Source organism: Nanorana parkeri, unplaced genomic scaffold (assembly GCF_000935625.1).
Source record: "Nanorana parkeri isolate BGI_ZX_2015 unplaced genomic scaffold, ASM93562v1 scaffold1200, whole genome shotgun sequence".
Taxonomy (NCBI): Eukaryota; Metazoa; Chordata; class Amphibia; order Anura; family Dicroglossidae; genus Nanorana; species Nanorana parkeri.
In genome coordinates, this window is record NW_017307468.1 from 464,219 (window position 1) to 482,010 (window position 17,792).

The window sequence follows — 17,792 nt, forward strand, 5'->3', positions numbered from 1 at the left end:
CTGTATATCTAGGGGGGGGGGGAACAGCAGCAATTAGGCAAGCTTATTAAAGGAGAAGTATCACCAAAACTACAAAATCAAATGTGAAATCCTTTTCGGGGACCAAGTGCACAGAACTTGGTCCCGTTTTGATTTGTGGCCCCATTGTGCACATCTGGTCTGTCTGAAGCCTAATGTATGGGCGTTCTTATGGGGGAAACTACATCACTGTAACCACTGCTCCCTCTCCTCATTGTACTAGCTAGTGAATATTGTGCATCTTTCAGCTTCTGTTTGGTGGCAGCAGTGTGTTAGGGAACTCCTGAGTTAGGGCCGCATGTGAGCTCATTATTGAAGAATATATTCCCATCTAATAACAAAATCCTTATTTCCACTCTATGACCAGGCATGAGCTCTGCTGGTACTGCCGGCAGTGTCAGGAGGTGGAAGCTGGCATCAGTGCTGCACACATGGCATGTGACCAACACACACAGGAAGGGGTTACATGGGAGATGCTTTGTAGGGCTTACACATCCGCACAGTGAGTTCAGGATCCACTAAGTGGCAGTTTTTAATACGTGTCAAAACTTTGTGTTTTGATCCGTGCAGACACTGCCCGCCCTCCTCCGCGTGCACCGTTTGTCACTGCCCCCCCTCCTCCGTGTGCACCGTTCGTCACTGTCTACATGCACAGTTCCCAGTAATAAGGGGTCTCCTTGCTAGATTCTAACAGGAGCAGTGGGAACACCCCAACGTGGGCGGGGTGACATTAAACGCCATGAAAGGCAGGAGAACGGCCTGGAATATCACTTTTGGGTGGACTCGATCTTCACAGATAAAACACCAGTAACCCATGTTAGTTTTGAAAAAATGGTTAATATATACACATATGTTTTGTTGAATTATACACTTTGTAATTGTCCAATTTGTGGATTATAGGACTCTGTCTTGAAGAAGCAATACCGCAAAACGCGTCGAGTCTGTACATTTAAGTCTATTACTTATGCTATCCATGCACTTTGTTGCATATGTGTTCACTGTATTATGCTGGACCACAACAAAATAAGATGGATATATGCATTGGTTCAATTTTAAAGAGGAAATAGCTTTTAACATGTACTTATATACCAATACAGATGTATTTTTAGACATGGAGTTTACAGCAAGTCTTTGGCACCCCAAAAGCCCCAAATTGTTGTTCTTTTTTGTAACCAGTAAACTATGGACAATTTGCATCAAAACGGTCTTTAGGCCTGCTAAGTGACCGTAAATAATTACATAAAACTCGGAAAAAAGGTGAGCCGAGTGAACAGGATAGTAATAACTTTCAAAATAATTTGTACTCGTCACCTATAGCTGCTCCCTATTACTATCCAACAATGGAATTCTCAAATGACATCATGCCAAGGATTTGTCCTGGGATAGATCAATCCCATGTGAGACGTTTCATTCTCCCCGTCACTATATCACTTCTTGTTTTCAGGAGGTGGGGCTCTTCTGCGGCTGTCTACGTCAATGCCTACGTGATGTGGTCACTTCCTATTGGCTATCCAGCAACAGGGTCCTCTCAGGATTGGAGTAGAAGAGTCTGCACGGTGCCCACAGTTCCAGTGGACTGATGGGAACAGTCAAAGCTACAACGCTGGATTAGCAGTCCCCCGCACCCAGAAACAGTGTCGGTAAGGGATCAGGATGACAGATTCAGGAGAGTATATATCATTCTTCACAAGGTCAGAAAAATAGGATTTTGTTCTTACAGTAAAATCCTTTTAATCGGAGTCCAATTGTGACACGATACAACAAAGCACACAATACAGAGATACAAAGGAGAACAATGAGCTGCTCTGACACATAAGACGTCTCCTCTATTTTTGAAAGCTTCTTACCTAAAATCTATATACTGTAAAAAGATATAACAAGGTCCTCTTCGCTAAAATACATATTTTTTAACCCCTTCGTGACTGACGACATACAGTGTACGTCGCCAGCATCGGGGCTGTTTAAACAGACTCCCGGCGACTTTTGCCGCCGGGACTCTGTTTAAACACCCCCTCCCCAAAGGCTTGCTTATTCTGGATCCACAATGCTTGCGATAGTGTATTTGATACGATTCATCAAGAATGCCTCAAACTCATCCAGGACCTCCACACCTCAAGGTCACATTCAGATCTTTAGAGTCACAAGGTCAGTAGGACAACCTGGCGACTCCAATTCTCAGAATGGACTGCAATGGTACCGATGTTTGTCTTCACATAATCCATATGGGGGCAGCCATTGTCAATCTACTTTTGAAGAGGTTAGTTGTCTGGCTGGTACATTGAGCAGCCGGGGTCAAGGCTTTAGTCACTGACCTGACACAAATATACGTATCTGTAAGGTCACAGTAACTGCATCCTCCTGGTCCTCCTCCTTTAAAGCCCAACGTCAAACGAAACTTTTTGTTCACTTAAAAAGAGAACTACGGGGGTAACCTTTTTATCCCAAAAGTTCTCTTTATGGTCACAGGAGGACATATACTAACCTCCTCCCGTGACCCCAAAGCTCAGTATAAAGCGGGCTATCTCTCGCTATATACTGAGCAGGCTGTAGCCGAGACGTATCCTGACAATACTGTCAAGATCCACCTAGCTGGCTGATTGACAGTGGGCTCTGCCCATCTGCTGTGCCCATTATGAGGGGTCCCCATTATCCCTGCACCGAGATCCCAGGTCTGTATATCTGCTGTGCCCATTATGAGGGGTCCCCACTATCCCTGCACTGAGATCCCAGGTCTATATATCTGCTGTGTCCATTATGAGGGGTCCCCAATATCCCTGCACAGAGATCCCAGGTCTGTATATCTGCTGTGTCCATTATGAGGGGTCCCCATTATCCCTGCACTGAGATCCCAGGTCTGCACATCTGCTGAGCCCATTATGAGGGGTCCCCACTATCCCTGCACTGAGATCCCAGGTCTATATATCTGCTGTGTCCATTATGAGGGGTCCCCATTATCCCTGCACTGAGATCCCAGGTCTGCACATCTGCTGAGCCCATTATGAGGGGTCCCCACTATCCCTGCACTGAGATCCCAGGTCTATATATCTGCTGTGTCCATTATGAGGGGTCCCCATTATCCCTGCACTGAGATCCCAGGTCTGCACATCTGCTGAGCCCATTATGAGGGGTCCCCACTATCCCTGCACTGAGATCCCAGGTCTATATATCTGCTGTGTCCATTATGAGGGGTCCCCATTATCCCTGCACTGAGATCCCAGGTCTGCACATCTGCTGAGCCCATTATGAGGGGTCCCCACTATCCCTGCACTGAGATCCCAGGTCTATATATCTGCTGTGTCCATTATGAGGGGTCCCCATTATCCCTGCACTGAGATCCCAGGTCTGCACATCTGCTGAGCCCATTATGAGGGGTCCCCACTATCCCTGCACTGAGATCCCAGGTCTATATATCTGCTGTGTCCATTATGAGGGGTCCCCATTATCCCTGCACTGAGATCCCAGGTCTGCACATCTGCTGAGCCCATTATGAGGGGTCCCCACTATCCCTGCACTGAGATCCCAGGTCTATATATCTGCTGTGTCCATTATGAGGGGTCCCCATTATCCCTGCACTGAGATCCCAGGTCTGCACATCTGCTGAGCCCATTATGAGGGGTCCCCACTATCCCTGCACTGAGATCCCAGGTCTATATATCTGCTGTGTCCATTATGAGGGGTCCCCATTATCCCTGCACTGAGATCCCAGGTCTGCACATCTGCTGAGCCCATTATGAGGGGTCCCCACTATCCCTGCACTGAGATCCCAGGTCTATATATCTGCTGTGTCCATTATGAGGGGTCCCCATTATCCCTGCACTGAGATCCCAGGTCTGCACATCTGCTGAGCCCATTATGAGGGGTCCCCACTATCCCTGCACTGAGATCCCAGGTCTATATATCTGCTGTGTCCATTATGAGGGGTCCCCATTATCCCTGCACTGAGATCCCAGGTCTGCACATCTGCTGAGCCCATTATGAGGGGTCCCCACTATCCCTGCACTGAGATCCCAGGTCTATATATCTGCTGTGTCCATTATGAGGGGTCCCCATTATCCCTGCACTGAGATCCCAGGTCTGCACATCTGCTGAGCCCATTATGAGGGGTCCCCACTATCCCTGCACTGAGATCCCAGGTCTATATATCTGCTGTGTCCATTATGAGGGGTCCCCATTATCCCTGCACTGAGATCCCAGGTCTGCACATCTGCTGAGCCCATTATGAGGGGTCCCCACTATCCCTGCACTGAGATCCCAGGTCTATATATCTGCTGTGTCCATTATGAGGGGTCCCCATTATCCCTGCACTGAGATCCCAGGTCTGCACATCTGCTGAGCCCATTATGAGGGGTCCCCACTATCCCTGCACTGAGATCCCAGGTCTATATATCTGCTGTGTCCATTATGAGGGGTCCCCATTATCCCTGCACTGAGATCCCAGGTCTGCACATCTGCTGAGCCCATTATGAGGGGTCCCCACTATCCCTGCACTGAGATCCCAGGTCTATATATCTGCTGTGTCCATTATGAGGGGTCCCCATTATCCCTGCACTGAGATCCCAGGTCTGCACATCTGCTGAGCCCATTATGAGGGGTCCCCACTATCCCTGCACTGAGATCCCAGGTCTATATATCTGCTGTGTCCATTATGAGGGGTCCCCATTATCCCTGCACTGAGATCCCAGGTCTGCACATCTGCTGAGCCCATTATGAGGGGTCCCCACTATCCCTGCACTGAGATCCCAGGTCTATATATCTGCTGTGTCCATTATGAGGGGTCCCCATTATCCCTGCACTGAGATCCCAGGTCTGCACATCTGCTGAGCCCATTATGAGGGGTCCCCACTATCCCTGCACTGAGATCCCAGGTCTATATATCTGCTGTGTCCATTATGAGGGGTCCCCATTATCCCTGCACTGAGATCCCAGGTCTGCACATCTGCTGAGCCCATTATGAGGGGTCCCCACTATCCCTGCACTGAGATCCCAGGTCTATATATCTGCTGTGTCCATTATGAGGGGTCCCCATTATCCCTGCACTGAGATCCCAGGTCTGCACATCTGCTGAGCCCATTATGAGGGGTCCCCACTATCCCTGCACTGAGATCCCAGGTCTATATATCTGCTGTGTCCATTATGAGGGGTCCCCATTATCCCTGCACTGAGATCCCAGGTCTGCACATCTGCTGAGCCCATTATGAGGGGTCCCCACTATCCCTGCACTGAGATCCCAGGTCTATATATCTGCTGTGTCCATTATGAGGGGTCCCCATTATCCCTGCACTGAGATCCCAGGTCTGCACATCTGCTGAGCCCATTATGAGGGGTCCCCACTATCCCTGCACTGAGATCCCAGGTCTGCACATCTGCTGAGCCCACAATGAGAGGTCCCATCATCCCTGTGCTGAGTTCCCGGGTCTGGAAACATCTTAAAGGGGGTTCCCTCCACCAGGGGCAATACTGGTTGGCATTTCAGTGCAGCAGATGCACTCTGTGGTCAACCCAAACAGGAAGTTGAACAGCTCACGTCTGCCAGATCAACAGGTACCTTTCTGTACTTGTAACACTTAAAACGAATAAAACATGGGGAAATGTCCACGTACCGAAATCATAAGAGACGGGCATAACTGAAGTGAATGCGACACACATTCTCTATAGCAGCAAAAAAAGGTGTAATGAAAACGGTGCAAACACCACCCGACAGCCATGGCTATTGTACAATCTTATCCCTTAACCACCGTATACACGTCATGTATTGTTAGAAGGACCTCCGCTGTCTCCATGTAAAGAAATATCAGGCTATGTCTGAACTATACCCTTCTGGCTGATGGGGCATAGAGGAATCATTTGCATGGCACCGCCCACCAGCCTGAAATGAGGAACAATTCTCTTATTTTTGGGAAATGGAATGAGACATGTAAACACCTTCTATGTTATTGAGGACCTTTACCCCCTTTCACTAAAAAATCTCATCAACATGCAGCTCTGCACGCCGATATGAAATCTTCGTACATTCATTTGAAAAAAACATATTTTTTTTTTTTTACTCAGAGTTTCTTTTTTATCTACTTCCTGGTCCTCTTGGGCATTAGTGATGTAATCTGTGCCCGAGCGTTGCATCCTGGGAACGTTACACCAACAGAGCATTGCTGGGAAAGCTCACGAGATCTCAGGGAAAGGCGTTTCCCTCCCATGAGATGGTGTGCGCGGTCACATGTCCTAGTCATACGTGCCAGAAATCCAGGAAGTAAATGGAGATGGATTAATCTGCCCTTAACAAAAATGGCCACTGCCAGAAAAATAAGGTATGCAAAGAATAAAAAGCCGAATACAGAAGTATTTGATTGTAGATAGTCATTACTAAACATTTCTAAAAGGTGTACTTGTTGTAATTTCAAACATACAGGTAAAGTCTTTACAGTGCTACGCTCACTCTTTTACTACCAGCAGGTATAGTCCTCCTATGAGTAGGCTGGAGGACATGTACACTGGAATTGTACCCACCACTATCATCATCATTTCCCATTGGAAAATACCCCATTATAGTTGGAGAATGTCTTACAACAGACCAGAGGAAGCCCTGAGAATGGATCTTCATTGCCACTTTTCCTATATAACTCTTCGGTTACAGCTGGTAAACAAAACAATGCGGTGGAGGAACGGCATACCGTATGGTGCGGAGACGTAACCACACACTGAATGGTGCAGCATCAAGGCACTCACCAATTTACTGGTTTTCGGGGCGTCTGTTGACTCTGCAAGAGACAAAAGCAAAAAACTAATGAATCAAATCCTAAACCTCCACAGAAAGCAGCTCTCAGCCAAGTCTAAAGCCAAACCTATTTGTATTAATGATCAGGCGTCACACTGCTGCAAATTAACACGATTTAAAATAATAAAAGGAATATAAAAACGTAAAATAATAAAAAAAAATAAAAAAAAATGTAGGGAAAAAATAGAACAAATATTGGATATCAATAAAAAAAAGGTCCGTATACCCAATTGTTGGAGCATGCTGGAGAATTCAAGTAACTACCGCTCATACCCTAAAATGGTTGTAAACCTCCACCCCCTCAGAAATAAAGGGCACAGATACGCGATACAATAATAGGGACGTGATACAATAATAGGGATGTCGGTTACTCTAACTTCCTTGTTCTCCGTGGCAAAAATCTGCAGGCTCGTCAAACCTCTGCCACATTGCCACCGCAGTGCACATGCTCCCCGTCCTCCAACAAGTAAGCCGTGTCTACTTATGGCTTTCTATGGGGGCTCGATTTCCCTTAGATGCTTACACCACAAGCAGAAACGCCAGCGGGATGGATCGGATACCTTGATGGACAGCTTTGCTCCAGTCTGCTCGGCCTGGGGAGGAGCTGGTGTCCTGCTGATGCTGCGGCACCCACCGATCCAGGCCGTGTAGAGTAGATTAGTTATTTCATTGCTATCCTAATAATGTCAGATTATGTCTAGGTTTCATAAAACTTTGACTTTCCAAGTGTGCTTTAACTACAAATCCCAGCATGCCTCTGGGAGCCATGCCTGTGACTGTCAGTCTTGCAATGCCTCATGGGACTTGTAGCTCCACAACAGCTGGAGGGTTCCGGAGTTGTCCATTCCTGATTAACCCCTTCGTGACGGGAGACGTACAGTGTACGTCTTGTCACTTTGTGCCTATATGACTCTGTGTGCGAGGTCCCAGGTCTGCACAATTGCTGAAGCCATCATGAGAATTATTTTTTGTTTCTCTTTTAATATGCATATGGAGGAGAACTAGAAAGATAGATGTTGGCAGGAGTTGTTTTAACTCTCTGGCACAGGGGTAGGCAACCACAGCGCACGCCAGCATGTGGAATTCTGTGGCCAGCTTGGCACGCCAGCTTTGTGGAACTCCAAGTTGCATGAAGAATTGCAAGACAGCCACGGGCATGACGGGATTTTTAGTTTCGCACAGCTGGAATGGCAAGGTGGCGTACCCCTGCTCCAGCATCTAGCATTGGGTCATATACCAGTTTTGTGCGGGTTGACTCTGCGACCAAATCAAACAATTTTCCATACAAGCTGCACATACAAAGTGATGTGGTCAGTCAGCTGTGGTCATACCTCTCTTCAGAACCTTTGAAGCAGCTGGTTCTGGGGTCTCTGGAGACGTGGTGTCAGCTCCATCCTCCACAACCTGGATCTGCAATAGAAGAAAAGGGGAATCACATCAGCGATATCCTCTACTGAACCATCCCCTCCCATGTGAAGAAGCGTTCACATCTCTGAACATTGTTTATGGAATATTTTATATGGCTTCACAGTGGCTAAGGCCCTGGTGCCCAACCTGCGGGGTCCAAGGGCCATGCAACAAATCTCAGTCATTAGTAGTGGGATCATTGGCTAATAAAGGGATAAACGCAGTGATCTGTACTAGTATGATGCATCCGGTCCCCAGCCTCTCCGCGCCTGCCACAGCGCGCCCCCCAGCCTCTGCGCGCCTGACACAGCGCGCCCCCCAGCCTGCAACCAAACCTGCAGCAGGTACATCATTTCTGGTTGTCATTATCTCTAAATATGTCTGTAGTCTCCGTCAGCCTTCTGTAGCATTACTTATGATGAAACTTAAGTTTCATTGGTGATTTCAGGGGCCACATCTGAGGTCCCCTATACCTTGTAAGATGACAACCACTGGGCTAGGCATTACATTTCCAAATCATCTACATCAATGTACTCTGCTGACACATGTGATGTGTATTTCCAGCTCCAGGTCACAGAGAGGTAACAATAGGATCCTGAAAATCTCCAGCGACAGAATACAAAGCCCATACCGCCGTCCTGGTACAATCAGAATAGCGAGGTCAGGATGACTGCCCCAGTACAGCCACACAATAGACCACAGAGGGATATTTACATGACTGCTGCGTCCTGTGTACTCATCGCATTAACTCTCTGTGATCTGAAACACTGAAGATCCCACAACCAGCAAGCTATTTGATCAAAAGGAGTCTCCCAGTTCCCCAACTAACCGCCAACCTGCGCTATTACTTGACTGAAGGAATTCAATTAATAAAGCTGAACTCCGGGCATGCAAACTTTCATACATTATATTCCTCAAAAGGAGGGGGGCGGAGACAAGACCAGTCACCCTGCACAAGAAGGGCAGCAGTGAGAGGTCCTTATTACAGGAGGGGGCGGAGACAAGACCAGTCACCCTGCACAAGAAGGGCAGCAGTGAGAGGTCCTTATTACAGGAGGGGGCGGAGACAAGACCAGTCACCCTGCACAAGAAGGGCAGCAGTGACCGGGCTTTATTATAGGAGGGGGTGGAGACAAGACCAGTCACCCTGCACAAGGAGAGAGTGCAGCAGTGACCAGTCTTTATTGCAGGAAGCTCCAAGCCTCACACTGGATGACTGCACAGATCTGGAAGAGATAGACAAAGATCAGCAAGATTCAAGAAGAACACACATGACTGTTGTATTTAGACCAGGGGTGGCCAACTCCGCCCCTCCAGCTGTTTTTTTAACTACAAATCCCAACGTACTTCTGCCTCTGGGAGTCATGCCAGTAACTCAGTCTTGCAATGCCTCAGGGGACTTGTAGTTCCACAACAACTGGAGGGCCGGAGTTGCCCACCCCTGATTTAGAGATCTGCTCACCCCAGAGTTCAGCTTTAAAGAACATCCATCTTGTGAATCGAGTGACCCAAGTCAGTGATGTCAGCTGGCAGCCAGTCACATGCATCTTCTAGCTCCATCTGATGTCACTCTTCCAGCAGCTCATTGGTCCTCTACGTACCCATAATGCCCCTCTAAGCACCTTCTGTATGCTATACTTCCTGTATAAGCATGAAGCCAGTTCATACAATGCTACTAAACCATTTAGGCCCCGTTCACACTGAGCGATTTATCACGCGGTAATTCCCGCGATATCGTGGCTATTTACCGCGCGATATCGCTCTCCAATGCAATCCAATAGGGGCTCTGTCCGTCGCTGTCGCGGGTCGTGCCACACTACAGCAGGACCCTTTTTGGAGCGGATTTTGCCGCGATTCTAGCTTGCTCAATGCAAGCATTTGCGCGATATCACGCAAAATGCAAATCGTGTGACAAACGCGCAATTTGCGAATCGCTCAATGTGAATGGGGCCTAAAAGTGGAACTATAGGCAATGAAAAGGGGAGTTTTTATTATTCTAAGCCCGGCCTGTAACAGTAATATTACCTATTGATCCTGCCAGGAGATCTGTTCTTCCACTTCCTGTGATAGCCAAGCTGTCCATAAAAACACTGTTGGATCAAACCTTATAACCCTGACAGGGGGAGTCAGTTTTTAGTTATATGCCGGTGTTCTGTCGAGGTGGCCAACTCGTCCAGATCTTCCAACTCGTGACGTCATGTCCGTTGTAGATTTCCAAGAGATGCCGCTTGAGTGCGTGCGCCAGCCGTCGCAGCGTTTGCGATCCTCGTTGACTTCTCCAGTTGCCGTGCGTGCGGCTCTTAAATTCGCAGAGTTCTCCAACTCCCAATTGGTGCTCGTGACATCGGCTGCGCGCGCAGGCGCACTGCTGCATATTGTAGAGCTTGATACTTCACTTGGGTGGCTGCGCGGGCGCACTGACGGGAGTTGGAGGTCTCGACGCGTTGGAGAATTCGATAGAACACCGGGACCGATTCAGACCTCATGAACATAGGCGCATGGTTATGGAAATGTGCCAGCAATTTACACTCGAAGGACCCTTGGGCGTGAGAAAACACCGGTGATTTATGTTTGACCGTCTCATGGGCCTGTGTGTGAAGGGAAGCAAAACCTTCAATATTCTTCTGCCCCCTAGTGAGTGAGTGTTATCACCCTAGGACAGGAAGGGTGCCACAAGGTGAAAAGGCCTAGAAAACTAATGCAGCCATCACATCAAAGGACGGGGGAGCTGAAACACACTTATTTTGCGCTTAGCTTTAGATACAGTTTAAGCCTAATTATTCAGATTCACACATGCTCAATCATGACTGGTTCTCTTTAAGCATGGTAACCAATAACTGAAGGCATGGTCTGCGTCACCCTCTCCGGGCTCCATGTTATAAAACCTCCCCCTACTCCCAGCAGACATGTACTTTTCTAATTCTACAGACATTTTATAACCTGTGACGTCAGAGTAAAGCGGCGAGCTGCCCCATGTCACCACCACGCGGCTCACTGGACTTCATATCCCATGATTCCATGGGACTTTTGTGACAGGGGGATCTCTGTATGTTGTCATTGCCCACATAGACATCCACCACTTTCATCATCAGCATGCTCACAATGGAATCCTCACCAGGGGTAACCAATCTTCAGCTGATGATCAAACTACAAACCCCATCATGTATCTACTTCTGGGAGTTATGCAAGAGTCTTGCAATGAGATTTGTAGTTTCACTACAGCTGGATGGCCAAAGTTTGATTACCACTGATCTGCAGTATATCCAAGTCACTTGATGGGGGTGGGGCGATTGTGGGAGATCTTCACAAAGGGATACGCCCACCGAGAACTGTGACAATGAAAGGAGAGAAGCGCGGCAACTACTATGTGGATGTTACATGACTGGTCATTGTGCATTATAAGAGAGCCGGGAAAAGCCTGTGAGCTCTGTATAATCTCCAATGACCACCAGTGTAATGGGGGCCCTTCTCCACCTAGTCTCCCAATGACCACCAGTGTAATGGGGGCCCTTCTCCACCTAGTCTCCCAATGACCACCAGTGTAATGGGGGCCCTTCTCCGCCAACTCTCCCAATGACTACCAGAGTAATGGGGGCCCTTCTCCGCCAACTCTCCCAATGACTACCAGAGTAATGGGGGCCCTTCTCCGCCAACTCTCCCAATGACTACCAGAGTAATGGGGGCCCTTCTCCGCCAACTCTCCCAATGACTACCAGAGTAATGGGGGCCCTTCTCCGCCAACTCTCCCAATGACTACCAGAGTAATGGGGGCCCTTCTCCGCCAACTCTCCCAATGACTACCAGAGTAATGGGGGCCCTTCTCCGCCAACTCTCCCAATGACTACCAGAGTAATGGGGGCCCTTCTCCGCCAACTCTCCCAATGACTACCAGAGTAATGGGGGCCCTTCTCCGCCAACTCTCCCAATGACTACCAGAGTAATGGGGGCCCTTCTCCGCCAACTCTCCCAATGACTACCAGAGTAATGGGGGCCCTTCTCCGCCAACTCTCCCAATGACTACCAGAGTAATGGGGGCCCTTCTCCGCCAACTCTCCCAATGACTACCAGAGTAATGGGGGCCCTTCTCCGCCAACTCTCCCAATGACTACCAGAGTAATGGGGGCCCTTCTCCGCCAACTCTCCCAATGACTACCAGAGTAATGGGGGCCCTTCTCCGCCAACTCTCCCAATGACTACCAGAGTAATGGGGGCCCTTCTCCGCCAACTCTCCCAATGACTACCAGAGTAATGGGGGCCCTTCTCCGCCAACTCTCCCAATGACTACCAGAGTAATGGGGGCCCTTCTCCGCCAACTCTCCCAATGACTACCAGAGTAATGGGGGCCCTTCTCCGCCAACTCTCCCAATGACTACCAGAGTAATGGGGGCCCTTCTCCGCCAACTCTCCCAATGACTACCAGAGTAATGGGGGCCCTTCTCCGCCAACTCTCCCAATGACTACCAGAGTAATGGGGGCCCTTCTCCGCCAACTCTCCCAATGACTACCAGAGTAATGGGGGCCCTTCTCCGCCAACTCTCCCAATGACTACCAGAGTAATGGGGGCCCTTCTCCGCCAACTCTCCCAATGACTACCAGAGTAATGGGGGCCCTTCTCCGCCAACTCTCCCAATGACTACCAGAGTAATGGGGGCCCTTCTCCGCCAACTCTCCCAATGACTACCAGAGTAATGGGGGCCCTTCTCCGCCAACTCTCCCAATGACTACCAGAGTAATGGGGGCCCTTCTCCGCCAACTCTCCCAATGACTACCAGAGTAATGGGGGCCCTTCTCCGCCAACTCTCCCAATGACTACCAGAGTAATGGGGGCCCTTCTCCGCCAACTCTCCCAATGACTACCAGAGTAATGGGGGCCCTTCTCCGCCAACTCTCCCAATGACTACCAGTGTAATGGGGGCCCTTCTCCACCTACCTCTTCCAATGAGCACCATTGTAATGAGGCCCATCTCCACCAACTCTCTCAATGACTACAAGTGTAATGGGGCCACCAATGATTTGCCACTAGAACAGGAATAGCGGGAAAATCTTTCAAAGGGGACACTTATCTAAAAGGGGATTTCCCTCACATAGGAGATCTTTCCATTCACATCCTGCTGAGTCTACAGGACAAGAAGTGAAGGGAAATCTCCCTAATGAGACACAGATAGCAAAAACAAAGTGGACAGTGGGATTCCAAGGGGTGAACAAATCATTTTGGAATTCAGGAGTCAGTCTGTCCAATCCAGGAGCCAGCCAGATTTGTATCTAGCAGCTCCACTGACAACAGCAAGAGAAAAAACCTCAAAAGTTGGGCGCCAGTTGTAGTTTTTAAGAAGCATTAGCATCCTGGCTCCTGATTTAACCCTTCCCTTCACAGCAGCTTTGTGGTTAGCACTTCTGCCTTGCAGCTCTGGACAGGACACTATCTGCATGGAGTTTGCATGTTCACCCTGTGCTTGTGTGGGTTTCCTCCCACACTCCAAAGACACGCTGGTAGGTTAATTGGTTCTAATATGTGTATGTATGCATGCGAGATAGGGACCTGAGATTGTAAGCTCCTTGAGGGCAGGGACTATGTAAAGCACAATGTAAATTCCTATAATAAATACTCTAAAATGAAAAAGAAAGGTTTTGGCTCTAAATATACTTTCATTGATTAGTGAGTAAGGTGCCTCTCTTTTCAATCCTATGAACCATGCTGTGCTGAATGGACAAGGAGTGCAGCAGTTTTAGCCTCCTTCTGAAAGCGATTGCTCTTACCTGTGACTGGCGCACGAATATGCCATGATTCTCCTCGCAGGTGAAGTACTTCCTGCCCTGCACCGTGCCATCATTCTTGCCTTTGGAGTCGTCCAGAATAACGCCGACCCATTTTCCGGTGGCGAACAAGGTGGCCCCTACAAAGGCGACAGTTCCTCGGTGGCCCTTCCCGATCACCTCCACCCGGGTGCCCACTTTTAAGGGCTTCCCCGTGGCTTCCACGCTCATCCTGGAGTTGGAGCTCGGCGTCTGCTGAAAAGGACACAACACAATTCATGACCACTGCTGTGCAGACCTGGAGTATCTTCGCATTAAAGAGGACCTGTCATGGCTGGGCTCAAAGCAAGGATCTGAATACTTGTTCGAGCTGTGATAACTGCCCCCCGGGGTTTACCCATATTTACCCTCCTATTTCTAAAAACTGTATCTAAAGCCAAGAACAAACATTTTATATATTGCAGCTTACTGGGCCTTTTTTTCTTCACCTAGTAATCCTGCAAATAAACACAAGGGGCCAGATTTTACCAGGTAATTCCATTTTCCCAAGTGACTTGCGAAAGCCAACCCTTTAAATGCACATTGTGCATGTTAGAGAGCGCTGCCACAATATGTCACACAGAGGAATAGGGGGCACACACACACACAGCCCTAAGCGCGCGTTTATTCACGTGCAGATGGAGGGAGCGGCAGGGTTGGTTTTAACTTTTATATCATTTTTTTTCACTTAACTTTATTGCTATCAAACAGGGCCCCTATGTGATAGTGTTTAGAGGTGACAGGTTCTCTTTATGGAGACATCACTCCCCTGCCTTTCAATACAGAAGAACAAGTACAGTAGGGATGCACCGATACTAGTATCTATACTGACACTGAGTATTTGGGCGAGTACTCGTCCTCGGCCAAATGCTCTTACTTACCTCCAATACCGGAACTTCCAGTCAGAGGGATGTTAGCTCTGACCGGCAGTGCCGCGAGGGAGTATGGAGCCGGCTTCCTGCCCAATTTAAGATTTAATGACTCGCCACCCGGCTTCCTGATTGGCCAGGAAGCTGGGCGGCGAGTAAACAAGGACTTGCTGTGTTTTTGACGCGAGCGGACGGATTGGTGTTGGAAGCAGTCCCCGTGTCGGAAAAGTAACGGTCGCAGAGTCGTAGCAGTGTGGCAACCCTGGGATTTCAGTGTGATTATAAAGCACAGCCTGGGAAACCAGCTTCCCAGCCAATCAGCATCGAGCCGGCTTCCCGGCCAATCAGCAAGCCGGGCAGCGAGTAATGACCGGATTGACCAGGAGCCGGCTCGATGCTGATTGGCCGGGAAGCCGGCTTTCCAGCCAATCAGAAAGGAGCCGGCTTCCCGACCAATCAGGAAACCAGGAGGCGGGTCATTACTTGCTGCACGGCTTCCTGATTGCACAGGAAGCTGTCTCCATGTTCCCCTACGGAACTGCCGGTCAGAGGAAATTTTCCTCTGGCTGCGAGTTCCAGTATTGGGTGAGTGCAAGTACTCGCCCAAATACTCGGTATCGGCACTGATACTAATATCAGTGCATCAAAACATATTTGACTGTGCTAAATAGCGCTAATCACTGGTCAGCATGGTCACCTGACCAACGAGTGCTTGCAATGTGCGAGCAAAATTCATAATGCATAGGGCAGGACTGCGCTGGACAGCAGTACGGGGTACAGATAGTACACCGGTACTGGCGGAAGGGAGGCAGTGTTCGCCGAAGGTAAGCATAGCGGGGGGGGGGAGACCGGGCCAGATTTCATCGGGTAATTCCATTATCCCATATTACCTGGGAAAGTGAACTTACCCTTTAATGCACATTGTGGGTGTAAGAGAGTTCGGCTGCCTGGCTACCACAATGGACTGGTAAAGGATAATTTGCTGCGCTTTGTTTGTGTCCCGATGTGAATCTTCAAAAACAACAAATGTGTCCGTAATGAACTCAGACAAACTAGAAGCATATCCAGAAAATACAACCAAGCAGTGCAAAACGTATGAAAACAAAAACGATTACCCGATGACTGTCTCTCATAGGTTTACATACACAAGGGGTATTCTAACACAAGTTTGAGTGTCACATTAAAAAAAAAAAAAAGTGAATTGTGCAGAAAAAAAATATACATACAAAACAAAAAAAAGGAATATATAGATGAACATATACAGTCCCAGCAAATGGTGTCTCACAACTGAAAAAAGTATCCAAAATGCTCACAATAAAATGGCGGCAGCGCCCAAAAGCACAATGTCCTACACGCACGCTTATTTGCATGCAGCTGGCGGGGGGCAGCGGGGTTGGGGTTTTTTTTTAATTAAATTTTTTACTTTTGTTTCAAATTTTTATTTTTTACTTTCTGCCCCCACCCCGCCGAACACTTAATTTTATTCCTATCACATAGAGGCTTACAAGCCCCTATGTGATAGGTTCTCTTTATGGAACCTGCCCTCCAACGCAGAACAGATGTTCTGTGCAGTTCCCGACAGCTGAGGCAGGTGGCGCTGTGATGACAAAGCTCCGGTCTCAGCGATCACAGAGTGGACGTTCTTGTCTGCTCTACAGGCTCTATGGTGAGCTCATGTGCCGTAGTCACGGGTCCCCAGAGGAGCGGGGGACCCCGAAAAACCACAGGGGTGGGGGGAGACACGGTCGCCGCTGCTCGATTGATACAAGTGATCTGATGAGATCGCTTGTATAAAAATGAACGGCGGCTCCCTGCTGAACATTTAGCTCTGATGGTCTGAAGTAGGGCTAAAATGTAAAAAAAAAAAAAAAACTACTCGCCCGGCGCCCGAAACTAGATGTCCCGGGCATCGGGCGATAGGAATTCCACACCCCTGCAGTGGGAAAGTGCGGAGAAAGCGAGATAAGCGCGGTCAATGAAGAGTTGTCTCCTTTGCAGATCGTGGTCAGGAATGGAGAGCAGCGAGCTGTCAAAGTCTGTACCTCAGCTTCTACATCACACAGAAGCACGAGATAAAAATGAACACACACTGCGAGAGTTAGGTGAGCGAGCTGTGAGAAATACAAAAAAAGGTGAGACTTCTCCTTTTTACCCCTGCCCCTCCGTGGATGCATACTTACCCCACAATAGTGCCCGCCGTCAGCATCTGTGCCTGGCCCTGTGCTACCCTAAGGGAGGCTACTGCACAGACACGGCCAGCAGACTTTGACATGTGCTGGTGGGATGTAAACAAATACAGGAGGAGGGCACAATGGTGAGGCGAGTATGTATATGGAGAGTGCGGGCTGATCCCTGGGGGAGGTCCACTTTAAGGTGCACTTATTCTTTTTGCTTCCTTCCCCTGACCCAACCTAACCCTCCCCTCACCAAATGCATACGCACCTCCATCCAACAGCCTCCGGTGTTTGTTTACATCCAGCGTCCTGGCCACGCCTGCTCATTGCAGCCCCGTAGACTTCCATTGGCGGTGCCCCATGGGCCGGTCTAATAGCATTCTATGGGGCTGCAAAGGGCCGGCGCGGGTCGGGACACTGGGCACTGGCAGACAGAACGCTCAGGCAGAATTGATACAAATGGAATGTTTCATCAGGGAGGGGGCTACTATATCCTGTCTGTAGACGTAGGGGGAGATTTATAGACATTGTATCGTGTGTGTCCAGCTTTAGATCCACCCACATCGGTGTAGCGGCGGGCTGGATACGGGCCGACCTACAAACACGGTTGTCGGAGAGTCAAAAGCCACATATGTTACATTGTACAATCTCCTATGGATCTGCCAATCACTACGGAGCACAAGAACATCATGAAAAGGATGCTGGACCCAGGCGCGCGCCCCTCTATGGACCCAGGCACCCGCCCCCTCGCTGGACCCAGGC

The 17,792-nt window shown here is 49.0% G+C and overlaps 1 protein-coding gene across 1 annotated transcript in view; it reads right to left on the reverse strand.

Annotated features, from left to right (window-relative positions):
- The window catches only part of DCTN1 (dynactin subunit 1), a 133,549-nt gene that overhangs the window by 100,218 nt on the left and 15,539 nt on the right, over positions 1 to 17,792 (reverse strand). The window contains exons 2-4 of the mRNA XM_018568514.1: positions 13,952 to 14,203; positions 8,119 to 8,197; positions 6,739 to 6,770 (exon numbers count right to left, since the gene is read on the reverse strand). Of these exons, the coding sequence (XP_018424016.1) occupies positions 6,739 to 6,770; positions 8,119 to 8,197; positions 13,952 to 14,203 (363 nt within the window). The remainder of the gene's footprint in view (positions 1 to 6,738; positions 6,771 to 8,118; positions 8,198 to 13,951; positions 14,204 to 17,792) is intronic.